This window comes from Marmota monax, unplaced genomic scaffold (genome assembly GCF_021218885.2).
Source record: "Marmota monax isolate L192 unplaced genomic scaffold, Marmota_monax_Labrador192_F-V1.1 WCK01_AAM20220418_F8-fsc00102, whole genome shotgun sequence".
Classification (NCBI taxonomy): domain Eukaryota; kingdom Metazoa; phylum Chordata; class Mammalia; order Rodentia; family Sciuridae; genus Marmota; species Marmota monax.
Genome location: NW_026692494.1, coordinates 499794 through 526224, shown reverse-complemented (window position 1 = coordinate 526224; position 26431 = coordinate 499794). Strand labels below are relative to the sequence as shown.

Here is a 26431-nt window from a genome sequence, read left to right as displayed (position 1 = left end):
TATGTGCCATATTACATTATTTAGATGAGTATGAGGGATAAATATTGGGGCTAGATGACATACTAGTAAACACAGACCAAGCCTGATTACGTGGAATGTTAGGAATCTCAAAGTGATTCAAAATAGCTTGTGACTCTATCAGTCTCTTTTGATAGTTATCAGACAACTCCTGTCTAAAAACCCTTTGTTTAAAACCTCCAGCTTTACTTACTTTAGGCAGGCTGATACAAATTGTACAACTTAAAATAAATTAAAAAACTATTGTCTTTCCTTTTAAATACCCAGGTATGTCTGTATTTTAGTTAAAACTCTCTTGCTAGATGTTTAAGACCAAGTTAGTCAAATTGACCTTGTTTCTATCTATTGTTAAGAGTCAACTAAGATTCTTCAGAGAATCACTCTTGGGAACTTGAAAGAAGCCTCTTAGATTCTCTAGTGCCATCTGCCAGGATGGGCCAGATTCTTGCTGACCACATGGAAGCATCAGGGATATTTTGCCCTCCAATTACCCTCCTTTTTGCAGAACGTGCACTGGTTGGCTTCCTGGTCTCTATGATCCCATTGATCCCCCTGATTGGGAGGTCATGGGACCAGAGTTACAAGGCCCTTAGTGAAGGCCCCTGGGTCCACACTGACCTCAAAGAGCAAGAGCCAAATATTGGCTATTTTCCTTGGCCCTTTAATTTTCTTAACTTTAGTCTCCAAGTTTTAGTTTTAAACATGTAGCAGGCCAGTGTCACCAATCTTGAAGTAGGAGTACTGGGGTTTTAACTTTAATGTTTATAATTTTACAAGAACTTACCTCCTTCCATTTAATTGGGGTCAATATTAGTACTGGAAGTCAGCCATGTCTGTCTATCTTATAGGTGAAGGCTTAAACTTGTTTAATTTGTTGAATTAGCCCATATTGTTTTATGAGATGTGTACTTCTGCAAAGCGCTAACAGACAATAGATACAATATTTTACAAGGAAAATACAAAATGGAATTAACAAGTGCAGAGACATAATCAGTTTGTATAATAACTATGAACCAAGAAACATATTTTTTATAATCCCAAACCTTAGTTTATAGTTATATACTATATCCCCTATTTATTTTGAGATCACAGTAATTTTTCTAACAGAAATCTATAATTTAGAACTTAAATTTAAATGAACTTAAGTTTAGCCTAATTTAGAGTCATTCTACCATGGAATAAGGTGAGGGCAGAGTCTTAACTCAGGTGAGGTAGAATTTTGACAAATCTTAGGTAAAGTGTTTTATTTCTGAACCTGATCTTTGCCTCTTTCTTAAATATTATTTTACAAAGTTCTCATATATTATTTTCTAAGTCTACTAGAAAAGTCTACTAGTTCCCTTAAACAATAAAACCTAATGTATTCAAGAAATTATCTTGATAGATAAGAGCAGATTAGTGTTTTAAGAAACACATAGAGAATTTTAATAAATTTAATAAATAAATTCTTGTTTATATCAGTATATTATTTTTGACCTTAGGAAAAAAGCTTTAAATAACTTTAACTGATAATGCTAATTATACTCAACTTAATTAGACACAAACCGTTTTGTGATTTTTGAGATTTATCCTTATTTTTGAGATTTTTTCCTCCAAAAACCTTGTGTAACTTACTTAGACACACTACAACTTGTTTAATTTGTCATACAAAAGACTTCCTCATCCAGAAACACTTCTTTTTCTTTCTAATTTCCATATTAAAATATATTTCCATACCTAGAACTTTTTTATATCTATTTCCTAGTTGCTGACCCTTTTTTAAAATTTATATTCTGAAAAATCCTTATGGGATTTCTGAATTTAGACAAATTACTCAATTTTAGTAAGATGAAATACTTTATGCTTTTTATAGTGCTTTAATTGAAACACAACTAAAAACTTTTATACTTTTTTGCACATAGAATTACACTTGATATTATATTAACTCTTAGTAACCTTGATTTTAGTGAAGACAAAAACAGAAACAAAGCAATCTTTTTTTTTTTTTTTTGAGGGTGGGCACTGAGGATTGAACTCAGGGGCACTCAACTACTGAGCCACATCCCCAGCCCTATTTTGTATTTATTTAGAGACAGGGTCCCAATGTGGTGCCCAGTGATAAAAAATGGGCCTACAGTAGGTCTCACTGAATTGCTTAGTTCCTCACCTTTTCTGAGGCTAGTTTTGAACTCATGATCTTCCTTTCTCATCTTCCTGAGCCACTGGGATTACAGGTGTGCACTATCATGCCCAGCACAAAGAAATCTTAAACTCCTTTTTTTTTATTTATAAGAATTCCCTCAATACAAACCCTCTTATAGAGAAGCATGGCTATCAGAGGGAAATATAAATTTTAATACCAGTATTGTGGCAACCTTTGTGGTCATGGAATTCTAGCCCAGCACCTTGCTTGTTGGCTGGCTGAAATTGGCCAATGACCTTCACAAGAAATAGGAGAACAATAGAAAAGGAAAAAAGAATTTCATTTTCAGTTTTGATCAAACTGAAGAGATGCAGCTAGATTGCTTCTCTGTGGTTCCCACAGAATTGGTTAAAGTTTACAGAAACAAAATCGGAGTCTATACCTATGTAGATCTAGCTAGGCTGTGTTAGAGAAAGTATCAGTGGTGCCCCTCCACAGCAAGGGGTCATTTTATTCCCAGCATGAGGAAGTTCCGGAGCTGTCTGATTCACCATTGCTGGGTAGAATCCAAGTAAATAAAATGAGTATCTTGAAAAGATAGCTGCTTTCCAAGATTTTCAAAATAGCCAAGATATGTAATCAATCTAACTGTCCATCAACAGGGGAGTGGATAAAGAAAATGTAGTATGTAAACACAATGAATTCTAATTTCCATACTAAAATATATTTCCATACCTAGAACTTTTTTATATCTATTTCCTAGTTGCTGACCCTTTTTAAAATTTATATTCTGAAAAGTCCTTATGGAATTTCTGAATTAGAAAAGGAAATCATCTACAACCACATGGATAAACCTGGAGAACTTTATAGGAATCGAAGTAACCTAGGCTAACTGAGATAAATACTACATGACCGCTCATTTTTGGAAAATTTTAGGAGGTGATATAAAAGAAATAGAATGAGGAAGAGTGGTCACCACAGGCTGGACATTGGGAAGGTAATACTGGGGAAATGTTGGCCAAAGGGTAAGAATTCCTTTTAAATACGAGGAATAATTCAAGAGACCTATGGCCTAGCAATTCAACTAGTGATGATGTATTGTATTCTTAAAAAATGTTGAGCTGATGTGAAATATTCTCACCCTAAAACAGATATTAATGAGGTCATGCACATGCTGGTTTTTAGTTTTTACCATTGCATAATGCAAAATAATTCTAGATTTCTTATTGTACCCGTATATATCTACAATTTTATCTGTCAATTTGAAAAAATATTCAATAAATAGACATGTAAACATGAAAAATAAAAGAGCTATGGAAAATTAAAAAGGAAGGACTCCTTCCCCACTCAATTTTGTGAGTCTGAAATTATTTCTACAGTTTCCAAAGACTGTTAAAAGCAGACACATTGAGGGAGTTGGCTGGTTCATGGGACTAGTTCCTTGTGAAAATTAATCATTTCCTTTGAGCACATAATATGACTTTTAAACCAAAACAAAGAAAAAAGAGATTTTTCTTGGATTACACAAATCTATCCCTCCCACTATATAAACACAAAACTGACTGAAAAATTTCCATCCTGCCATCTCCTTTGTCCCTCAAGGGAGGTGAACTGTTTGCAGAGTGGAAAGACAACAGGACAATTTGCTTAATGAGGAGATCTGAGAATTCAAACCTGAGACAGTAGAAACTTTAAACTCAGCTTGTCTCTCTGGCCCCTCGCCTGCACCTCTCTGGTCTCAGCCTCTGTGAAGAGTCAAGTGAGCTTCCCAGGGACAGATGGTGGAGAAGAGTAAGCTCCAATGACAATATCTGAGAGAGCTGGTGTGACCCTGTAAGGCTAGCGGAGGAAGAAGGAAAGAGGAGATGACTGGGTACTGGGTTTTACCTCTAGAATAGTAAGAATATGAATGATCCATGTTTATGGAGTCGATGAGGAATGAGCGTGGAGTACCTGTGTACTTTGAAGGCACTTCAGTTTCCATTAGGACCCGTCTCTTCCAGGTGTTCTGTTTCCTTTTCTCACTCTTTGGGATCTAGAGCTTCTCTCTATGACAGGATTTTTTTTTTAAAGAACCTCCAATTGTTCACTAGTATTATAGGTTCTTCTAAGATTTCCTCCATCCAATTATTTATTGTTAACAACTCACTGAAGATCTTTTTATGGATGAGGTATGACTTATTTTGTTTCAAAGTTGAATGTATTTTACCATTATATTTCCTCACTATTTTTTACTGGCCTAATTGATAGCTCTTATTAGTTCTCTGTTGTTCTAGTTATCATTTCACTTCAAGGTCCACACTATATACACTGCTAGTTTAATTGTTTCTGATGCTCAACACTTAGTACAATTTCCTTTTCTCATATTACCAACCCAGTATGTTTTGGAAAATATTTAAAGCTGAGGTTGGTGGTGACTGCCTTGGCAGGTTCATGAATTTCGCACAAATACTGTAGTGTTTTAATGTAAGTACATTGTGTTGAATGTAGAGTAGACTCTCCTGTCTGCCTTCGCAGACAAAATTTGTCCTCAATCATTTTTTTTCCAGTCTTTATATTTATTCCTTGGGCATTCACAAAGCTGACCCTTTTTGTCATGGAGAATAGAAATATTCACTTTTTAAATCTTAAATTTGCTCTTTATTTTCTAGAATGAATGATTTTATATCATATTTGATTTTGTAGTCAAATCTATTAGATATATTTTGGTTATTAACTATGATGGATTTTAATATAATATGCCCCATCCAAGAGCCCCACACAGAAGCACACACTATTACAAGTACCTTATATTTGATTTTAAAAGTGATGTGGGCTACATGATTCTTCTTCTTCTTCTTGGAAGAGTTTACTCAGCAGGCATTCTCTGAACGAAGGAACCATGGGAGTCTTCATTAATTAGAAATGCAGATGGTAGTCAAAGAAGCACCCAAAATGCTCTTGTATAAGGAACAGAATTCATCCATGATGGTGAATTCAGTTTCAGAGGGAGAATGCCAAATGATAGCAAGGAATCCTGTTGTACTGATATGTGAAGAAGAAAAGCTCCTGTGTAGTAAATGACCATCAGGTGCCACAGGAATCACAAGTAGAAATATTACATACCACGGAGTGAACACTGACTACCTCAGCTGTAGAGGTGAGGTAAAGGTAGGTAAAGAGTTTGTGTGCCTTGCTCCACATCACAGCGATGGAATGCTGGTGGAGCAAAACTCTACTCCAGGAATTCTGACTCCAGAATACCATTTTAAAGCCACAGTTATATCATGTATATCGGAATACTCACACACATAAAACATCATAAAGGAGGAGTTTTAAATTAACATTAACATAATAATTACAGCATCTATTTACAGCAAGCATTACTGAGACTCCTACTGAGCACAAAAGAACTTGTAATCCTCATAAATAGGTCATAGAAATAACTACATATGTAGAAATAAAAGAAGGGAGAGAACTACCACATCACTATCAAGTCTCATGTCATAGCATAAAGTCTAGATAGAGTAAAAATCCGTGATTAATCATGATTATAGAGATATAGCATGAAGAATTATGAACATTTCCAAGAAAAGGATGAGAAATTTCTATAATTCTTATGGAAGGATTTCATTGAGGAGGCATAAACTCATGTGCATAAATTTTTAAAAATGAGAATTAAAACTTGCAAGTAGATGAGAAGAGACACTTTTGCTAATTTAAAGAAAGTCTGATCATACCTCTAAAAGAGAAATGGACTGTCACTTGGGTGAGTAAGTCACTCTCCTTGGCAGACTCACAGGGAATGAAGGACACCCCCAAGGGTGATACGTGAGGTGAGGACTAGCTGAGCTTCTAGCTGAGTGATCATTGAATATTGCTTTTACCTCCTTCTGCAGAAATTACACCCACTGCATGGAAGAAGTGAACCATACATGTGTATCACAGTTCCTCCTCCTGGGCCTCTCAGATGATCCTGATCTGCAGCCCATTCTCTTTGGACTGTTCCTGTCCATGTACCTGGTCACAGTGCTTGGAAACCTGCTCATCATCCTGGCCATCAGCTCTGACCCCCACCTCCACACCCCCATGTACTTCTTCCTCTCCAACCTGTCCTTTGTTGACATCTGTTTCATCTCCACCACGGTCCCAAAGATGCTGGTGAACGTCCAGGTACAGAGAAAAGACATCTCCTACATAGAGTGCTTCATTCAAGTGTATTTTTTGATTATTTTTATTGGAATGGATAATTTCCTCTTATCTGTGATGGCCTTTGACCGCTTTATGGCCATCTGCCACCCTCTGAATTACATAGTCATCATGAACCCCCGGCTCTGTGTCCTCCTGGTTCTGTTGTGTTGGCTCATCATGTTCTGGGTCTCCCTCATTCATATTCTACTGGTGAAGCGACTGACCTTCTCCGTAGGCACTGAAATCCCACATTTCTTCTGTGAGCTGACTCAGCTTCTCGATGTAGCCAGCTCTGATACTCATGTCAATTACGTTGTTATACATGTGTTGTCTGCCTTGCTGGGTGTGATTCCTATGACTGGGATCCTCTACTCTTACTCTCAGATTATCTCCTCCTTATTGAAGATGTCCTCCATTGTGAACAAATACAAAGCATTTTCCACCTGTGGGTCTCACCTGTGTGTGGTCTCCTTGTTCTATGGAACAGCATTTGGGGTTTATCTCAGTTCTGCCGTGACCCATGCTTCCCAGAGACGTTTGATCACCTCAGTGATGTATAGTGTGATCACCCCCATGCTGAACCCCTTCATCTACAGCCTGAGGAACAAGGATGTGAAAGGGACTCTGGGGAGACTCCTCAGCAGAGCATCCTCTGGTCTTTGAGACCTCAGAAATAAAGGGACTTTCTTATGCTGAAACACAAAAGTTTTTAAATATCATTGTTCATGTGTGAGTGCAGTCACATGTTGTATTCTTGATGATTTGTGTAAGGGATAGACTGTCTATGATTGTGGTCACAACATTGGATTGCCTAGTGATGTCACAGCCGTGGTAGTTAACATGGAGCACTCTATGGTGTTTGCACAATGACAGGATTGCCTTGTGATTCATTACTAAGAAACTATTCTCATTGTTATGCAGTGCATGACGTAGTTATTAGTTGTCATTAGTTAAGTAATATAGATAGGAGTAGGACAGCTGGATCATATGTTAATTGTATGTGTAACTTTTTGAGGAATCACTAAACTCTTCATTGTAATTGGCAAATTTTGCATTCTAAAGTGTGAAGTTTTTGTTATCTTGACATCCTTGCGATTTTCAATTTTATAAAAAGTACAGCATTCTCTAGGTTGTGAAGTATTCATTTTGCTTCTGAGTGCATTTTCCTGAGTCATTGAGAACCTTTTGGAGTGCTTGTTGTCTTAGGAAGTTTGCTCATTTAGAAATTGTACACATGGTACTTTTCTTGTGCTAAAAATTGATTGCTTTGGCTACTTGACACTTCTTACATATGTGTTTGCAAATAATTTTCAAGCTGTATGTTATTCTTTCTTTTTTCTCAAGTATGCAGTTCATTGTGATTGATTAATTATACTCATTGTGATGCACAAGTGATCTCTTGGCATTCTTCATTCTGACTGGAATTTTGTGCCCTTGACCAACATGTACCTAACCTTCAACCCCTCACCTCTGATAGTCACTGTTCTACTCTGTCTACAAATTCTACTTCTTCAGACTTACATGTAAGTGAGCAAGTTAGCTCATTGGTCATTGGTATTTTTCATCATAAGCCTGGTTTATTCCACTTGACATAATGTCACAGAGGTTCATCCATGTAGCAGCAAATGCTAAGATTTCTTTCTTTCTTTCTTTCTTTCTTTCTTTCTTTCTTTCTTTCCTTCCTTCCTTCCTTCCTTCCTTCCTTCCTTCCTTCCTTCCTTTCCTGGGGATTGAATGCAGAGGCACTTAATCATGGAACCACATCCCCAGCCTTTTCTTTTCATTTTATTTTAAAACAGGGTCTGGATAAGTTATTGAGGTGGCCTTGAACCTGGGATCCTCCTGCCTCAGACACCCAAGGCACTGCAATTACAGGGGTGTGCCACCATGTCTGGCTAGGATCACCTGTTTCTTAGCATGACTACTGTTCCCTTTTGTGTATATAATGAGCCACATTTTCAATCTATTCATCTGATAGTAAACACTTGACTGTTGTGAATAATGCTGCCATGATAATGGGAATATACATTTATTTTGACATACTGATTTCGTGTCCTCTGGATAAACATGCAGTAATGGTATTGCTGGATATGATAGTAGTACTATTTTAATTTTTCTAAATCCCTGCACACTTTCTTCCATAATTACTATACTGATTTACATTTCAGACAACAGAATTTAATGGTCCCTTTTATCAATATCCTCGCCAAAAACAGTACCTTCTGTGCTTTTGATAATAGTCATTTTAATACATGTGAGGTGGTGTTTCCTAGAAGATTTATATGTGTTATGCTAATGATCAGTGATGCTGAGCATTTTTTATTTTTTTCAGTACCATGGATCGAACCTATGGGTCCTTAAACACTAAGATACATCCCCAGCCCTGTTTTTATATTATTTTATTTTTGAGGCAGGGTCTCACTAAGTGGCATAGGGCCTTGCTAATTTGCTGAGGCTGGCTTTGAAACACCTGCCTCAGCCTCTAGAGTTGTTGGGATTACAAGCATGTACCACCTTGCCCCACTACAATGGAAAATATTTCTAGCTATCATATTGCACATAATAAATATTTACAATATTACCTGTCAGTTTAGATAATTAAATAAATAGGCAAACACATGAAAATGAAAAATAGGTAAGCACCTGAATATAAAAATAAAAGAGGAAAAATACAAAAGAAAGAAGTTCATTTGTCTATAACATCATAAATTTGAAATAATTTCTAAAATCTCCAAAGATCATTCAAAGAAGGCACATCAGAGAATATGGCTCCTGAAACCTGTTCTTTACAGGAATGAACTGTTCCTTATGACTGTGAAATCAAACCAAGAAAAAAGTTTTTCTTAGAAGATATACACCCATTTTCCCCTGCCACTTTCTCCAGAAATGCAAAGCTGATGAAAAATTTCCACTGTTCTTTCTCCTTTGTATCTCAGGGGAGTTGACTAGTTTGGAGAGTGAAAAGACACAAGAACAATTTGCTAAATGATGAGCTTTGAGGATTCATGCCTTGAGACTAGAAACTTTTAAACATGCCTCTCTGGCCCCTCGCTGCTGTACTGCGTAATCTTGGCATCCATGAATAAGTAAGAGGGCTTTCTGGGAACAGATTGTGGAGAAGATAAAGCTTCAGTGGCAGCCACTGGAGACAGTAAGTGTGTCCCAGTGAGGTGGATGGAGGAAGAAGGAAAAGGGGAGAGAATGTGGGACTGGGCTTTCCCTTCGACACTGAGAACAGGAACGCTCCATATTTCTTTGGGTTGAGAAGGTGAAGTCCCTGATCTGTGAATGCACTTTTGTTTCCATTGAGACCTCTTCCTATCCTCTGTTTATCCTCTCACTCTGGAATATAGAACCTTTCTCCGGAAAGAGTGATATCGTGGAAAGTCTAATTCTTTTACAATCTTTCTGACGAATTGTACGCTACTGCCAGATTTTCTGCATCCAATTACTTATTTATTAACTATTCATTCTGTCTCTCTCTCTCTCTCTCCATATATATATATATATATATATATATATATATATAAATATTTCAAGGCATGAATCCTCAAAGCTCATCATTTAGCAAATTGTTCTCCACTGTGGGCCTCATACACACACACATACACACACACACACATCTATGTGGGGGGGGGGAGAGAGAGAGAGAGAGAGAGAGAGAGAAAGAGAGAGAGAGAGAGACAGGGATTGCAACTGAGGTGCTTAATTACTGAGCCATATTTCCAGCTCTTTTTAAATTTTAAAAAATTTTCAGGCATGGTCCCACTAAGTTGCTAAGCACCTTGTTATGTTGTTTACGCTTGCTTGGAACTTGTGATTCTTCTGCCTCATACTCCAGGGTCACTGGGATCATAGGCATGTGCCTTCATGTTCAGTTCTCTGAAGACCTATTATGCACAAAGTATTGTTTATTTTGTTTCACACTTGATTGAATTTTCTGTTGTTTTCTCCCATCTTACCTTGCTGTGTTACTAATCAGTAGCTACTATTAATTCAATTTTTTTTGTCATTATTGTTTAACTTTAGGGTCCATAGTCTATCTACTTTTAATGTGATTATTTCTGATGTTTAACATTCAGTCCAATTCCCTCTTCTCATTTTACCAACCCTTTGAAAAGTGCAAATGGTTGAATGTGAAATATATTGCCTTGGAATGTTCATAAATTTAGCACAAACATTGTAATGTTTTATATGGCTTGAAAACAGTCACTCTATATCATCGATCACAGCCTTGCTTGTTACACACAGTAAGGCTTATAAATATTTTCAAGTACATTACAGAAGCTGAGGTTTTTGTTATGATATTGCTTCACTGATCTAGTTTTTGATGAAGTTTTTAAACACAATTAATCTGGCTTTCATCCCCAGAATTGAATTTGCTTGCTAGTACTGCATTATTCCTTTAAAATAATCATGAATGCTTGTTATTTAATTTAATTTTTAAATTCTGTGCCAATATTCAAGCATATGACCAGTTGGAAGATTTCCTAGCTGTTATACTAGATGTAGCATCATATTTATTATACATCCAACATTGAATTTCTTTCAAGGTGACACACACCATGGAAACCTCACAAAAGGCAAACAAGAAGAAAACTCTTTGTAACCTTAGACTCACAAATATTCTTGTATTTACCAGTATCATTGAGACATAACAGAAGGTGACAGAGGCTCCACTGTGGGCCTCACACGTTCTAATCCATGGACCTCCACCCCTGCTCTCTGTCACACTGCCCTTTCAAATCTCTTCTATACCAAGCTCCACTGTCTGATAGGGCCACTGCATATTCCTGCTCACTGAGCCTAGAATGCTTCTTCCTTCATTACAGGTGAACAATGACCCAACCTTCCTTTCTCAGATCCAACATTTCTGTTTCAGAATAGTCTCCTATCAAACTTTACAGACTAAATTGTTTCTCAGGGATTTTTTTCTTATTTGCTATTTTTGTGTATTCCCTAGGAATCATACTTACTGACAATGTAACATAAATATTTAAAAATAAACATCTATTTTTACTTTTTATTTTTATTTTTTATTATCAGCGATTGAACTCTGGGGTACTTGAACACTGAGGCACTCCCCAGCCCTGTTTTGTATTTTATTTGGAGACAGGGTCTTACTAGTTGCTTAAGGCTTCACATTTGCTGAGGTTGGCTTTAAACTCAAAATCCTTCTGCCTCAGCCTCCCGAGCTACTGGGATTACAGGTGTGCACCACTGCACCCAGCTTACTTTTTAATGTTTAACTCATGAATTCCCCTTTAAGGAATGAATCGATTCATGATTTGAATATTTTATTCACATCTATCAATTGTGTATTTTGGCCATTGACTGCTGATTTTAATATCAGACGGCCCCACTGAAGTGTATGGCTATAGGAGCACATGCAGTCAGAAGGCCTTCTACTTGTCCCTAATGGTGGTCTGATATTTCCCCTTTTCTGTGTGTGATCCACATACTTTTTGCTTTTGGAAGTACTCCCTCAGCAGGAATTCTCTGAATGAAGGAACTGTAGAGATCTTCATTAATTAGAAGTGTTGTATGGCAGACAAGGGGGTAAACAAACTCTTCTATTAAACATGATCAGGATTCCATTTATGATGGTTAACAGAGTTTAAATGGCATATGTGCTAAGTTATTCCCATGCAAGATAGATTTACCGATATGTTAAGAACACAAGTTCTCATTTTGAAATGCTCACAATATGTCATAGGAAGCTCCATAGAAAAATTGCATCATCTCATATAAAATGTTATTCTTTAATTCTTTAAATGTTCAGGTAGTAAACATTTACTACCTCTGTTGTGGATGCAATGTGCTAGAGCTAGAGAGTTCAAATAATCTTTCAAGGTGTGTTGTTGGAGTGAACTCTACTACAGGAACTGAGTATCACTTTCTCCTGTCCATTTTACTGACTCAGGAACCCCATTTTAACATCACAGATCTTTAATGTCCACTAGGAGAGATATATATCTGAAATATCATAAGTGAATATTTGTAAAATACTAATAAAATTAATAATAATCATCATTTACTAATAATCTTACAACACACACACTTTTAACTTTACAGATAAGACCAATGACTGTATATTTAGCAAAAAGAATGTCATTGAAAAACAGCTATCGTATCAGTATGACATGTCAAGTGAAAGAATAAAGGTTGTTGGGAACAAAAATCCATATTAATCACTATTATACAGCTGCAGCATAAAGTAATAGGGACACTGTCAAGGAAAATATGAAATATCTTCAATTCTATGGACAGGTCACATCAAGGAAATATTAGATCATATTTATAGATTTAAAAATAAGAATCGGTTAAAAGAATTGATTTAAAAGTGAGTTGATTATAGAACACAGAGAGAGATTTGTTAATTTAAAGAAAGTTCACATGTTTGAGCACTTTAAGAGAAGTGGATGTCATTTGGCTGAGTAAATGACACTCCTTGGCAGTAATCACTACAGGATGAGGAAACTGCATACAGTGGAGTTATTCTGAAGTGATGACTAAGTGAAGTACCCTTTGCTAGTCATTGAATGCTGCTTTTCTTCCCTTCCCAGAAATCATAACAGGTAGATGGATGCACAGAATGAGTCAGTCACATCCCAATTCCTCCTCCTGGGACTCTCAGAAGATCCAGACCTGCAGCCCTTTCTCTTTGTACTGTTCCTGTCCATGTACCTGGTCACAGTGCTTGGGAACCTGCTCATCATCCTGGCCATCAGCTCTGACTCCCACCTCCACACCCCCATGTACTTCTTCCTCTCTAACCTGTCCTTTGTTGACATCTGTTTCACCTCCACCACGGTCCCAAAGATGCTGGTGAATATCCAGGCACATAGCAAAGGTATCTCCTACATAGAATGCCTCACTCAGGTGTATTTTTTAATTATTTTTCTTGGAATGGATAATTTTCTACTGACTGTCATGGCATATGACCGCTTCGTGGCCATCTGCCACCCTCTGAGCTATACAGTCATCATGAATCCCCGGTTCTGTGGACTGCTGGTTCTGATGTCTTGGCTCATCATGTTCTTGGTGTCCCTGATTGATATTCTACTAATGAAGCGACTGACCTTCTCCACTGGCACTAAAATCCCACATTTCTTCTGTGAACTGGCTCAGATTCTCAATGCAGCCAGCTCTGATACCCTTATCAATAATATTGTTATGTATATTCTGACTGCCCTCCTGGGTATGATTCCTATAACAGGGATCCTTTTCTCTTACTCTCAGATTGTCTCTTCCTTATTGAGGATGTCCTCCATTGCTAGCAAGTATAAAGCATTCTCCACCTGTGGGTCCCACCTCTGTGTGGTCTCTTTGTTCTATGGAACGGTGCTTGGGGTTTACCTCAGTTCTGCAGTGTCCCAGGCTTCCCAGGGAAGTTCTATGGCTTCTGTAATGTACACTGTGGTCACCCCCATGCTGAACCCCTTCATCTACAGCCTGAGGAACAAGGATGTGAAGGGGGCTCTGGGGAGACTCCTCAGTATAGCAGCCTCTAATCCTTGAGGGCCACTGACCTTGGCATTAAGGGTACATTGACCTGGACTTGGTATCCTGTCTCCTCCTCCCTAGTCACTGGGAACACAGGCATGCACCACCAAATTCCAACTGTAGAACATTTCTTTTACATAGACTTGTTGACTATTTGTATATTCTTTTTGAGAAATGACTGTTCAGGTCTTTTTTTTTTATTTGTTGTCATGTTATTTGTATTCTTACTGTTGGATTGAAAGAGGTCCAAATATTTTGGATGTTGACATCCAATGTATGGTGTCTAAATATACTCCTCAGTTTTCTGGTTGTCTCTTTGCTTTGTAGGTTTTCTCTTTCACTATGTAGAAGCCATCAAGCTTGAAACAATCTTTTTTGGTTCCTGTGCTTGCCCAAACCTATATCATAGCACTTTCTCCTGTCTACCTCTTATAATTTCAGGATTTACACTGACATGCTCAATCCATTCTCACCAATTTTTGTGTGCATTATGTGACAAACAGGTTTCAGTTCATTCTTCTGCATGTGGGTGTCCAGCTTTCCTGGAATCATTGACTGAGAGAGACTTTCACACATCAGGTGTTCTTGACAACTTAGTCACAAATACCCTGGCCATTAATTGGTTCATGAATTTGTTAATTTTTTTTTTTTCTGGGTTCTCTATAATGCGACGATGTGGAAAAGTGTTTGATTTGTTGAAGCGTCATATAACTGTGTTTTTTGCTCATTTGTTTGGTATCATTCAAAAACAAAGGTTAATTAGAAATTCTTCAGTTCTCTTCCAAAAGAATTATTACTTTACCCATTATATTTAAACTACTGATTCTTTTCTGAACTATATATTGTGTAAGCTAAATATTCAACTTCCTTTCTTTGTGTTGAGTTTATTCTTGGAAAGTTCACTAACTGCACCTGTGACTTGCACCATTAATTTTATCCACTTGGCAGTGGAACGTGCTACTGAGCTGTTCTGTCTGTAAATAGCACTGCAAGGAAAGCAAGTAGGTTATACACGACAGGAAGTGGTGATTGAGGTTGATGGAGCCCTGCTTGTTCTCTTTCATTTTTCAGTTTAGAGCTCCTTCTTAAGGAAAGTCCTTTCTAATTCTTGAGGCCATGCATGAAGAACAGGCTCCCATGGGACTCTGTATGCACTTTGGCTACTCATGTTCTCTAGGAAGCAGACTCTAAGAACAGGGCCTAGGTGCTTGAATAGTCATGAGCAAATAGGCTTGGAATAAACATCTGTGTGGAGAGTTTGAACAGATTTCATGTTTTTAATAACCATTTGCAAAGGAAAATACCTGGAAAAAGTTAAATAAACAGGTAAGATCACAGTACCTGGTTGTATCATCATATTAGTAATAGCTGATAACAAGTGAAAGACGTTTCATCTAACCCACATCCAATAAATCTTGGCAGTTCAGGACACAAAGAGTGCAGGAGCCATCATTCACCTTGGGAAAACAGATGGAAATAAACACAGTACACTGTGGACCCTCACACTAGCCCTATAATGTTAAACAGAAATGAGCCACATCCCCCGACTACAAGATGGTGCCCACAGACTGCATCCCCTTATGTACCCTAGCCCCAGTCATGAACCTGTTACCTTGAAAGGCAGACTTGATCTACACTTTACATCTATGCCAGATGACTCCATTGGCTTTGGGCTCCTGACAAACCTCAGTGACAAACAAGCCCCATGGGCTGTGGGTACAGGGCATTCCCCAGAACCATGCCAGCCTCACTGGCATGCCCCAGTACTGCTGCCACCTCAAGGGCCACGGAATTCCTACCTGACTCCTTGCTACCAGCAGTTGTACCAAGCTAAGAGTACCCCAATATTGACTTAGCCATCATGGTCCCAGACTTAGGGACTATATATATCATCTGCTCAGACTCTCTGAACTGGCTTACTCTTGTTATGGGCCAGGCATTATGGGCAATGACCAAACAGACTCCATTTTACCCTGAGACTCCATGTCATATAAGAAATGCTTCTGCCGTGGGGAAACCCTGCCTCTGTACCCATCAACAGTTGCTTAGCCTAGTATATTGGCAACACAAAATGACAAAGTTGATCTTTCTATTCTTACACACTGTATTTGTGCAGTGTATCCTAATCGCATAGAATGCTAACATTTTTCTAGATGTTAGTAACCATTCTTTACCGTGTACTAAACTAGGGTCATTTTGGCCCATTTCCCCTTCTGCTTATGATTTTAAATCTCATGATTTTTGTTTATGGTTTTGAATTACAACAATAGTCACTTATGATTAATGTACTGACATGCTTTACTTATGGTATGAAAGGCATCCTCTAACCCCTGGAGTGGGTCAAGGATTGCAGACTTGCAGGCTGCCGTTGTCCTGCCAGCTGGTGAATAAAGATGGTTCCATCTCCTGCTTTAAGACTGACTTGGTGATTTATTGCAGGCCATAACACTCTGAAAGTCCTTCCCAAACAAAGCTAGTCTATGTAGAGTATAATTACACAGTTCTTCAAATATATTTGCAGACATTGACATGTGACCTTGAAGATCCTTGACAATCAGGGAACCATGACATAACAAGGGAGAAAAAGCAGTGCTGGGAACAACCGTGGAGAGATTACAGTTCATATACTTCCCAGCAAAAATATAAATGACTGTCTTAAGGAGGTTCAGCAAATTTAATAAAATGGAAGAATTATTCAGCAAAAGACGAAAACAACAATAAGGTGCATGTACCTAAGAAGAAGTTGTCCTGGAGTTTAAAATATATGTATCTATACATCTCAAAAAGAAGTAGTGCTAGAGCTAAACATGCAATATCATGGAAAATGGAATAAAAGTATGAATTGCAGAATTGATATCACTGATGAAAGATTCATGATCTGAGAGGTAGGAAAAGTCATTGGAGACAGGGTGGATGATGCTAAAATGGAAAAAAGGAAATTTTAAAGGATTTTTGAGAGAGTTTCAAAAGAAGAAATATTCAAGTCATTGCAGTTCAAGATGGAAAACAAAAATATAATCGTAAAAAAGTTTTATTTAAAGCCAGGTGCTGTGGTGCACACCTGTAATCCCAGCAGCTCTGGAGGCTGAGACAGGAAGATCACATGCAAAGAGACTTTCAGCAAAAGTGAGGTGCTAAGCAACTCAGTGAGCCCCTGTCTCTAAATAAAATACAAAATAGGGCTGGAGATGTGACTTAGTGGTTGAATGCACATGAGTTCAACCTATGGCGAACCTTCCCCTCACCAAAAAAAGAAATCATATTTAAATATATAATAGCATAAAATAAAATGAAATAACAACATAGTGTTGAAATCAATTCCATACCCCGAGAAACATAAATATATAAGAAAAATAGTTCCATGTTCTCCAATCAGGTTCAATCTACATAAGACAATCCCATGATAATGAATGAAACCATAAATTATCAAATAAAATGAAAGGATAATGAAACAACAAGTAAAAGAAGAAAAAAATTTTTTTTCAGGTATCTGCAGTAGGCCTCACAGCACAAATCTTACAAGCTAGGACAGAGTGGGAGGATGCTCCCAGTATGCTAAAATAAAAAAAACTGCCCACCATGACGGTTCCCTGGCAAAGCTGTTTTTTCATAAATGAAGAGAGATAAAGACTTTTCCAAACAAGCTGTTGGGATATCATCTCCACCAGGCTGTCCTTCAGGAAATGCTGATGGAGACCTTCAAGTTGGTGGAACAGGATTTTAAAGATAAATAGAAAAACATGAGAGTGTTTTCAAATTAAACTAAATGGTCATAGTAAGCAAGCAGTTCCAGGATAATGTCACCCTGGTGCACAATTAAAATCTCAAGTTGGACAGTGAGAAGAAAAAGCTGTTCCAATGATCATCTTTTTAATGATTTTATAGGAATAATCACATCTAAAATGAAAAGATGTCAAGTAAACAACCTAATGTTGCACACTATGGATGTACAGAAATAAGAATAAACTGAGTCCCAAATTAACAGAAAGAAGGCAATAATAAAGTTCAGAGTAGAAATAAATGAAACATAATAGAAAAACAAGAGAAAAATCAATGAAATAGAGGTCATTTTTGAAAAAAAAGAATTGACAAATTGTCAGATTAACAACAAAGAAGATGAGAAGACTCATATAAAATATTTCTAAGCACCATATTACATGATATATGTACAATTTTGTCTCCTAATTTAAATAAATAAAATGTAATTAAATACACTTGGAAAATAGAGAGGTTAAAGAAAATTAAAAATACTATTTTTAAAAAAATAGCATTGTGAATCTGAAACGAGGTCTAAAATATCCAGATTGTTAAAAGGAGGCATATCACAGGAGATGATTCCTGGGACAGGTTCCTTATAGAAATTAACCTTCCATTGGCAGATACCTTATGACTTTTAAATTAAACAAAGAAAAAAAAGAATTTTTTTTAAAGGAAATAAATCCATTTTCCCCTGCCACTTCTGCAACAGATGCAAAATTGGCTGAAATTTTTCTGCTCTGCTTCTTTGTATCCCAAGGGGGTTGAATTGTTTGGACAATAGAAAGACAGTGAAATTATTTATTTAATTAGGAGCTTTGAGAATTCAAGCTTGGAGGCTGCAGAAAATTTAACAACACTCCTGGAGCCCCTCCCTCATCCTTCTCTGTTCTCAGCCCTCCTGAAAACCTAAGCTGGCTTCCTATGGACAGGTCAGGGGGAAGAGGAAGTTCAGTGACAGCCTTCAGACACAGTCGGTGTTTTGCAATAAGAAGGACAACAGAAGAGGACATGGGTGCTGTGTTTACCTCTAGGGTAATGGGAAAGGGAATGTTCCGCAGTTCTTGAGCCTTGAAGGTGAAGCGCCTGCACTTTGAAGGCACTGTAGTGTCTGTTGGAACCTGTCTCTTCCACCTCTATTGCTTTGCTTCCTTCTGTCTTTGAAATCTAGAGCCTCTCTCCCAAATTTTGGTTTCCTGAGAGTCTGCAACTCTTCTCCACTCTTTCTAAATTATAGGCTCCTGTCAGATTTCCTGCACCTAAGTATTCGTTATCTACCACTAAAGATCTATTACATGCAAGGAATTGTCTTTTTTGTTCTATATTTGATTGGATTTTTTCCATTATATTCTCTATTTTTACCTTAATATTTTTACCTTCATATTTGACTTAATATTTGTAGTTATCAATTCACCTTACAGTACACAATATATCTTCTACTAGTATAATTTCTTCTGATGTTTACACTCAGTCCAATATACTTTTATGGCATTATCATTTCTTTTAAAAGTTCAGGAAATTATCAAATGGTTGAAATTGGAGGAGATTGCCCTGGCAAGTTTATGAGTTCAAATCAAATACTATAGTGTGTATCTATTTTTCTAGTCCTGGTGATGAATTTAGGACCTCATGCTTGCTGGGCAAGTGATAGACCACTGAGCTACATTTCAGCACTCCCTATTTTTATTTCTTTTGAGACAGGCCTTGCTAAGTTGCTCAGGGTACCATATCTAGCAAAGGTTTGTTTTCAGTTACTGGGCTGTATTGTTCCAATGTAGCGCCTCTTGTTGGGTGTTATCTAAACAGTGCTTCTTGGTTGGGTGAGCAAATGTCAACTTCATAGTGGATTGTGTGGATCCGTGAGGATCTCCACAGGAATGCCTGTTAAATATCCTCAAATGCTTTTACTATATTGTGCTTATTATTTTTATTTTATTGGCCTAGTTTTGTGATAAAATATGTAAGCAAGTGTATTTATCTTAAATTGACTCCATTCCTGGAATTGGTATTATTTATTAATCCTGTATTGTTCTTTTAAAGCAGACATAAATGCATATCCTTCAAATTCACTTCTACATTTTGTTCCCATATTCAGGCATGATACACTGGAACACTTATCTTTTGTATCGTAGCAGACATTTTGGTCTTCAGCATCCCTAATGTTACAGACACCTTGTTAAGTTCATGATGAGACAAAACTGTCACAATTTCAGACCCACAAATGAACATGAATTTGCCAGTGGGAGAGGGTGCTAAGGAAACATCATATGAGCTCATATACCCTCTCCCTCCTGACCCTTGTCCCCTGATCTCCATCACCCTCTGTACCAAGCTCATGATCTGATGGGCAATGCACATTCTGCTCTCTCAGCCTGGGCTGTTCCTTCCTCCCTTCCTCCTCCTGATTAACAATAACCCAACCTTCCTCTCTAAAGCATTTCTATTTCAGGGTGAAATCTCCTACCCACCTCCACACACTAAATCAGTGTTCAGTGATTTTTTTGCCTCTCTTGAATTTAGGTTCATGGCCGAGGCATTCAAAATACTGACTTTTCCTATAACAGAATCTAAACACTTATTTCTGAAATTTAAATTCTTTCACTTCTTATAGGATGAGTGATTTATGTTGTTTTGAATTTTTTAGATTGAACTTATATTTTGGCTACTAACTATAATGATTTTAATACAGTGCATCCTCACTCAAGCACATGGACAGCTGACTTGTGTTTATGTTAATGGTGGCTCCGTTTTCCACCTTTATTTATTTATTTATTTATTGCTATGGAATCCCCATGTGTTTCATCTTCCTGGAAGAATTCACTGGACAGAAGTTCTCTGAAAGAAGTATCCATAGGGAGGGAACTCCTTGGGGTAGAAGTGGTCTGTGGCACTTAGAAGAGGTAACAGACCTATTGATATTACTGATAATAATTCTACTCTGAATAGTTTAGGAAGGATATTGTGAAATGCTAGTCATGAACAACAAATTTATCAAAATGTTAAGAACACAAGCTCACATTTGTGTAACACCCATATAAGTTACAGAAACCATAGTAGAAAAATTTTATCAGCTCACTTATTTTCACTCCTGGATCCTACCCTATTGTGAATACTACATGGTCTGCTGGAGAGGAGAGGTGCTTATAGTTAAAAGAGTTTGAAGAACTTTCTCAAACTTAAAAGATGGTATGTTGGTGGAGCATATGTTGGTGGAGTAAATTTCTACTCCAGGAAATTTAGCTCAAGCATCCCATTTTTGAATCACAGGTCTATTATGTTCATTGGAAATTTTATTTAAAAATGTCATTAAGGATACATTTTGAAGGAAGGTTAATAATAGTAATGAGAGTTATTTTCTGAGACTCCTATTAAGAAAACAAAAGCATTTCAACTTCACAAATCAGGTGATAGCAATCATCACATTTACAGCAACGACAACAAAAATGGGGACTGATAAAACTCTCATGACACTGTGAAATCTCACATCACAGAATGAAGGTTGTTTTAATTAAAAATTTATATTTAATCACTATTAAAGAGCTTTAGACTGAGAGAGTCTGGAAATTAACAAGAAACTGTGAAATGTCTTCACTTCTTGCACATGGGTTATATCATGAAAATATTAGTTCTCAGGGATAGATTTTAAAAGGAGAATTAAAATTAGGAAGTTGTTGATAAAGGATAGGTTGTGGGTGATTTAAAGAGAGCCTGACGGATTATACACTAGAAGTTAGATACGGGCTGGCACTTGGCTGAGCCCTTGTTCTCCTGGACAGGTATCAACACAAGATGAACCAGGCTGATCCAAGAGTATAAATAACAACTCATTGGAGGATTCACTTGCCTGTTCCTTAATTGTTCTTTTACCTCCTTCCCCAGAACATACACCAGGTACATGGAAGCAGAGAACCACACAGTCCTATCCCACTTCCTCCTCCTGGGCCTCTCAGAGGATCCAGACCTGCTGCCTATCCTCTTTGTCCTGTTCCTGTGCATGTACCTTGTCGCAGTGCTTGGGAACCTGCTCATCATCCTGGCCGTCAGCTCTGACTCCCACCTCCACACCCCCATGTACTTCTTCCTCTCCAACCTGTCCTTGGCTGACATCTGCTTCATCTCCACCACGGTCCCTAAGATGCTGGTGAACATTCAAGCACATAGCAAAGACATCTCCTACCTAGAATGCCTTGCACAAACATATTTTTTTATTATTTATGGTGGAGTGGATAATTTCCTATTGACTATAATGGCCTTTGACCGCTTTGTGGCCATCTGTCATCCCCTGCATTACACAGTCATCATGAACCCCCGACTCTGTGTCCGCCTGGTTCTGATGTCTTGGTTCATCATGTTCTGGGTCTCCCTGATTCATGTTCTATTGTTGAATCAACTGACCTTCTCCACAGGCACTGAAATCCCACATTTCTTCTGTGAACTGGCTCAGCTACTCAAGGTGGCCAGCTGTGATACCATCATCAATGACATCTTTATGTATGTGGTGGCTGCCCTGCTAGGTGTGGTTCCTGTCACTGGGATCCTCTTCTCCTACTCTCAGATTGTCTCCTCCTTAATGAAGATGTCCTCCTCTGTGAGCAAGTATAAACCATTTTCCACCTGTGGGTCCCACCTCTGTGTGGTCTCCTTGTTCTATGGAACAGCTTTTGGGGTTTATCTCAATTCTGCTGGGACCCAGTCTTCCTCAAGAACCATGATTGCCTCAGTGATGTACACTGTGGTCACCCCCATGCTGAACCCCTTCATCTACAGCCTGAGGAACAACGATGTCAAGGGGGCCTTGAGGAGACTCCTCCGCAGAATGATCTTTGGTCCTTCTTGGGTCACTGATCTCAGAACTAAGTGGACTCTGCAGAACCTTAAGCTATTGCTATGAATTTATATAACCTGGTTCTTTTCCCCCTGAAAGGATGTGGTTAATTTCCTTTATTCACCAAGCTCCTGCAACTTGGTATTTTTAAATATATGTATTTATTTTTCTTCCTTGTACATTGTCCTCAAAGTTCCAAGTTAGTTGAACTTTTTCAAGTATTTTTTTAATTTTTTTTATATATACATGACCATAGTGTGTATTTTCACATATTATACATATTATATACACGTGGGGTGCAACCCATCACCATTTTCATCACATTCTTGTGGTTGAACATGCTGTGGAGTTAAACTGATTGTGTGTTCAATTATGAGCATAGGAAAATTATGACCCATTTTTCTAATGTCTTTCCTATTCCCAACACTTCTCCTTTCCCTTCATTCCCCTTTGTCTAATACAATGAACTTCTGTACTATCCCTGCTTACCCTCCATTGTTATGGGTTAGCATCCACATATCAGAAAGAATATTCAACTTTTAATTTGGGGGGATTGGCTTATCTGCTAATGCCATAATTTCATTCTTCTTTATTACTAAATAGTCTTCCATATGTATCATACCACATTTTCTTGATCCATTCATCTGTTGAAGGACACCCAGGTTGATTCCATAGCATTGGATATTGTGAATTAACTGCTGTAAACATTGATGTGGATGTGTCATTCTAGCATGCTGATTTTATGTCCTTTGGGTATAAGCTGAAGAGTGGACAACTGGGTCCAATGGTGGTTCCATTCCAGGTCTTCTAAGGAATCTCTATACTGCTTTCCAGAGTGGTTACACCAATTTTGGTCTCCCACCAGCAATGTATAAGTGAACTTTTTCCCCTACATACTCACCAACATTTATTGTAACTTGAATTCTTAATAATTGCCATTCTGGAGTGAGATGGAATCTCATTGTAGTTTTTAATTTGCATTTCTCCAGTTGCTGGAGATGTTGAGCATTTTTTCATTTATTTTTTGACCATTCATATTTCTTCTTCTGTGAAGTGCCTGTTCAGTTCCTTTGCCCCCCAAAAAACCCACAAGTTTTTCCAGGTATCTGCAGTAGGCCTCACAGCACACTTCTCCACACAAATCTTACAAGCCAAGTCATAGTGGGAGGATGCACTCAGTATGCTGAAATACAAAAACTGCCCATTGTGACTGCTCTCTAGCAAAGCTGTTTTTTTCATAAATGAAGGCGAGGTAAAGACTTTCCAAAACAAACTGTGGGGAGTTCATGTCCACCAGACTGGCCTTCAGGAAATGCTGAAGGGAGCCCTTCAAGCTGGTGGAGTAGGATTTTAAAAAGTAGGAAAGGTAGCAGAATACAACAATTACTAATATGGCATTATGTAAAAATGTGGATGTGTAACCGATGTGATTCTGCAATCTGTATATGGGGTAAAAATGGGAGTTCATAACCCACTTGAATCTAAAGTATGAAATATGATATGTCAAAAGCTTTGTAATGTTTTGAACAACCAGTAAAAAAACAAAAACAAACAAACAAAAAAGTAATACAAAAATATGTGAGTGTGTTAATTAAACTCATTGGTCAAAGTAAGCAAGCTGTTCCAGGATAATGTCACCCTGGTGCACACCTAAGATCTCAAGTTTGACAGTGAGAAGAAACAGCTGTTCCAAAGATCATCTTTTTTTATGAATAAGAAATAATCACCTACATGAAAAGTGAAAATATATCAAGTAAACAAATTAATGTACAGTAAGGATGCACAGAAATAAGAATAAACTGAGTCTCGAATTATTAGAATCAAGGATATAATAAAGATCAGAGTAGAAATAAATGAAACAGACTAGAAAAAACAGAGATTTTTTTTTAAAGAATCATATTGACAAATGTCAGATTAACACAAAACAGAGAAGCCTCGTGTAACATATTTCTAAGCACCATATGTGCATAACATAACATATGTACAAAAATTGTCTGCCAATTTAAAGAAATAAATACACAATTAAATACACATAAAAATTAAGAGGTTAAAGAAAATTAAAAATACTTATTTTTTAATAGATTGTGTATCTGAAATGATATCTAAAATCTCTAGATTGTTAAAGGTGGCATGTCACAGGAGACAATTTCTGGGAATGTTCCATGTAGATATACTTCCATTGGCAGACACCTTATAACTTTTAAATCAAACCAAAGGAAAAAAAGAGATTTTTTTTGAAGGAAATAAATCCACCTCCTGCTGCTACTTCCTCCACAGATGTAAAATTGGCTAAAAATCTCTGTTCCACTTCTTTGAATCCCAAGGGGGTTGAATTCTTTAGACAATGGAAAGACCGTGAATTTACTTAATTAGAAACATTGAGAATTCAAGCTTGGAGGCTGCAGAAATTTAACAACACTCCTGGTGCCCCTCCCTCATCCTTTTCTGTTCTCAGTCCTCCTGAAAACCTAAGCTAACTTCCTGTGGATCGGTCAGGGGGAAGAGGAAGTTCAGAGACAGCCTTCAGACACAGTCGGTGTTTTGCAGTAAGAAGGACAACAGGAGAGGACTTGGGTGCTGGGTTTACCTCTAGGGTAATGGGAAAGGGAATGTTCCACAGTTCTTGAGCCGTGAAGGTGAAGTGCCTGCACTTTGAAGGCACTGTAGTGTCTGTTGGAACCTGTCTCTTCCACCTCTATTGCTTAGCTTCCTTCTGTCTTTGAAATCTAGAGCCTCTCTCCCAAATTGTTGTTTCCTGAGAGTCTGCAACTCTTTTTCACTCTTTCCAAATTATAGGCTCCTGTCAGATTTTCTGCATCTAATCATTTGTTATTATCAATAGAGATCTATTACACACAAGCTATTGTCTGTTTTGTTCCATATCTCATTGGATTTTTCTATTATATTCTCTACTTTTACCTTCATATTTGGCTTAATGATAACTTTGATTAATTCCATATGTATTTATAGTAATCAATTTACTTTATGGTATACAATATAAGCATTAATATAATTATTTCTGATATTCAACACTGAGTCCATTATACTTTATCACATTATCTATTCCTTTAAATTAATTGAAGGAGACTGCCTTGGCATGTTCATGAGTTCAAATTGAATACTGTAGTGTGTTTTTGTAGTTTTGGGAATGAACCCAGTGCCTCATGCTTGCTAGGAAAGTGCTACACCCTGAGCTATATTTCCCGCACTTCTTATTTTTCTTTATTTTAAGATAGGCCTTTCAAAAAATGTTCAACATCTCTAGCTATTAGAGGAATGCAAATCAAAACCACTCTAAGATTTCATCTCACTCCAGTCAGAATGGAAGCTATTATGAATACAAACAATAAGGGTTGGAGAGGATGTGGGAGAAAAGGTACTTTCATACTTGTTGGTGGGGCTGCAGATTGGTGCAGCCAATATGGAAAGCAGTACAGAGATTTCTTGGAAAATTGAGAATGGAGCCACCATTTGACATAGCTATCCCTCTCCTTGGTCTATACCCAAAGGACTTAAAAACAGCATACTTCATGGACACAGCCACATCAAGGTTTATAGCAGCACAATTCACAATAGCTAAACTGTGGAATCAACCTAGATGTCCTTCAATAGATGAATGGATTAAAGCAATGTGGCATATATACACAATGGAATATTACTCAGCAACAAAAGAAAATAAAATCATGGCATTTGCAGGTAAATGGATGTAGTTAGAGCAGATAATGCTAAGTGAAGTTAGCCAATCCCAAAAAATCAAATGCCAAATCTTTTCTCTGATATAAGGAGGTTCATTGATTCATAGTGGGGTAGGGATGGGGAGCATGGGAGGAATAGATGAACTCTAGATAGGGCAGGGGGTGAAAGGGCAAGGGAGAGGGGCATGGTCTTAGAAATGATGGTGGAATGTGATGGTCATCATTATCCAAAGTACATGTATGAAGACACAAATTGGTGTGGATATATTTTGTACCCAACCAGAGATATGAAAAATGGTGCTCTATATGTGTAATACGAATTGCAGTGCATTCCACTGT

The 26431-nt window shown here is 37.6% G+C and overlaps 3 protein-coding genes across 3 annotated transcripts; all 3 read left to right on the top strand.

Annotated features, from left to right (window-relative positions):
* Positions 1 to 6034: 6034 nt before the first annotated feature.
* LOC124092325 (olfactory receptor 7D11-like) lies at positions 6035 to 6983 on the top strand. The gene has a single exon (XM_046443782.2). It carries the CDS (start codon positions 6035 to 6037, stop codon positions 6971 to 6973), a length of 939 nt encoding a protein of 312 aa, XP_046299738.1. The 3' UTR covers positions 6974 to 6983.
* A 5909-nt stretch (positions 6984 to 12892) lies between these two features.
* Positions 12893 to 13831, top strand: LOC124092210 (olfactory receptor 7D4-like). The gene has a single exon (XM_046443684.1). It carries the CDS (start codon positions 12893 to 12895, stop codon positions 13829 to 13831), a length of 939 nt encoding a protein of 312 aa, XP_046299640.1.
* Positions 13832 to 21467: 7636 nt separating this feature from the next.
* Positions 21468 to 22463, top strand: LOC124092209 (olfactory receptor 7D4-like). Its single transcript, XM_046443682.1, has one exon. The coding sequence runs from the start codon at positions 21468 to 21470 to the stop codon at positions 22461 to 22463; it is 996 nt and encodes a 331-aa protein (XP_046299638.1).
* The last annotated feature ends 3968 nt before the right edge of the window (positions 22464 to 26431 follow it).

Excerpts from the sequence above, each read along its gene's own strand:
- LOC124092209 (XM_046443682.1), top strand. The coding sequence starts at position 21,468 with ATGGAAGCAGAGAACCACACAGTCCTATCCCACTTCCTCCTCCTGGGC.
- LOC124092325 (XM_046443782.2), top strand. The coding sequence starts at position 6,035 with ATGGAAGAAGTGAACCATACATGTGTATCACAGTTCCTCCTCCTGGGC.
- LOC124092210 (XM_046443684.1), top strand. The coding sequence starts at position 12,893 with ATGGATGCACAGAATGAGTCAGTCACATCCCAATTCCTCCTCCTGGGA.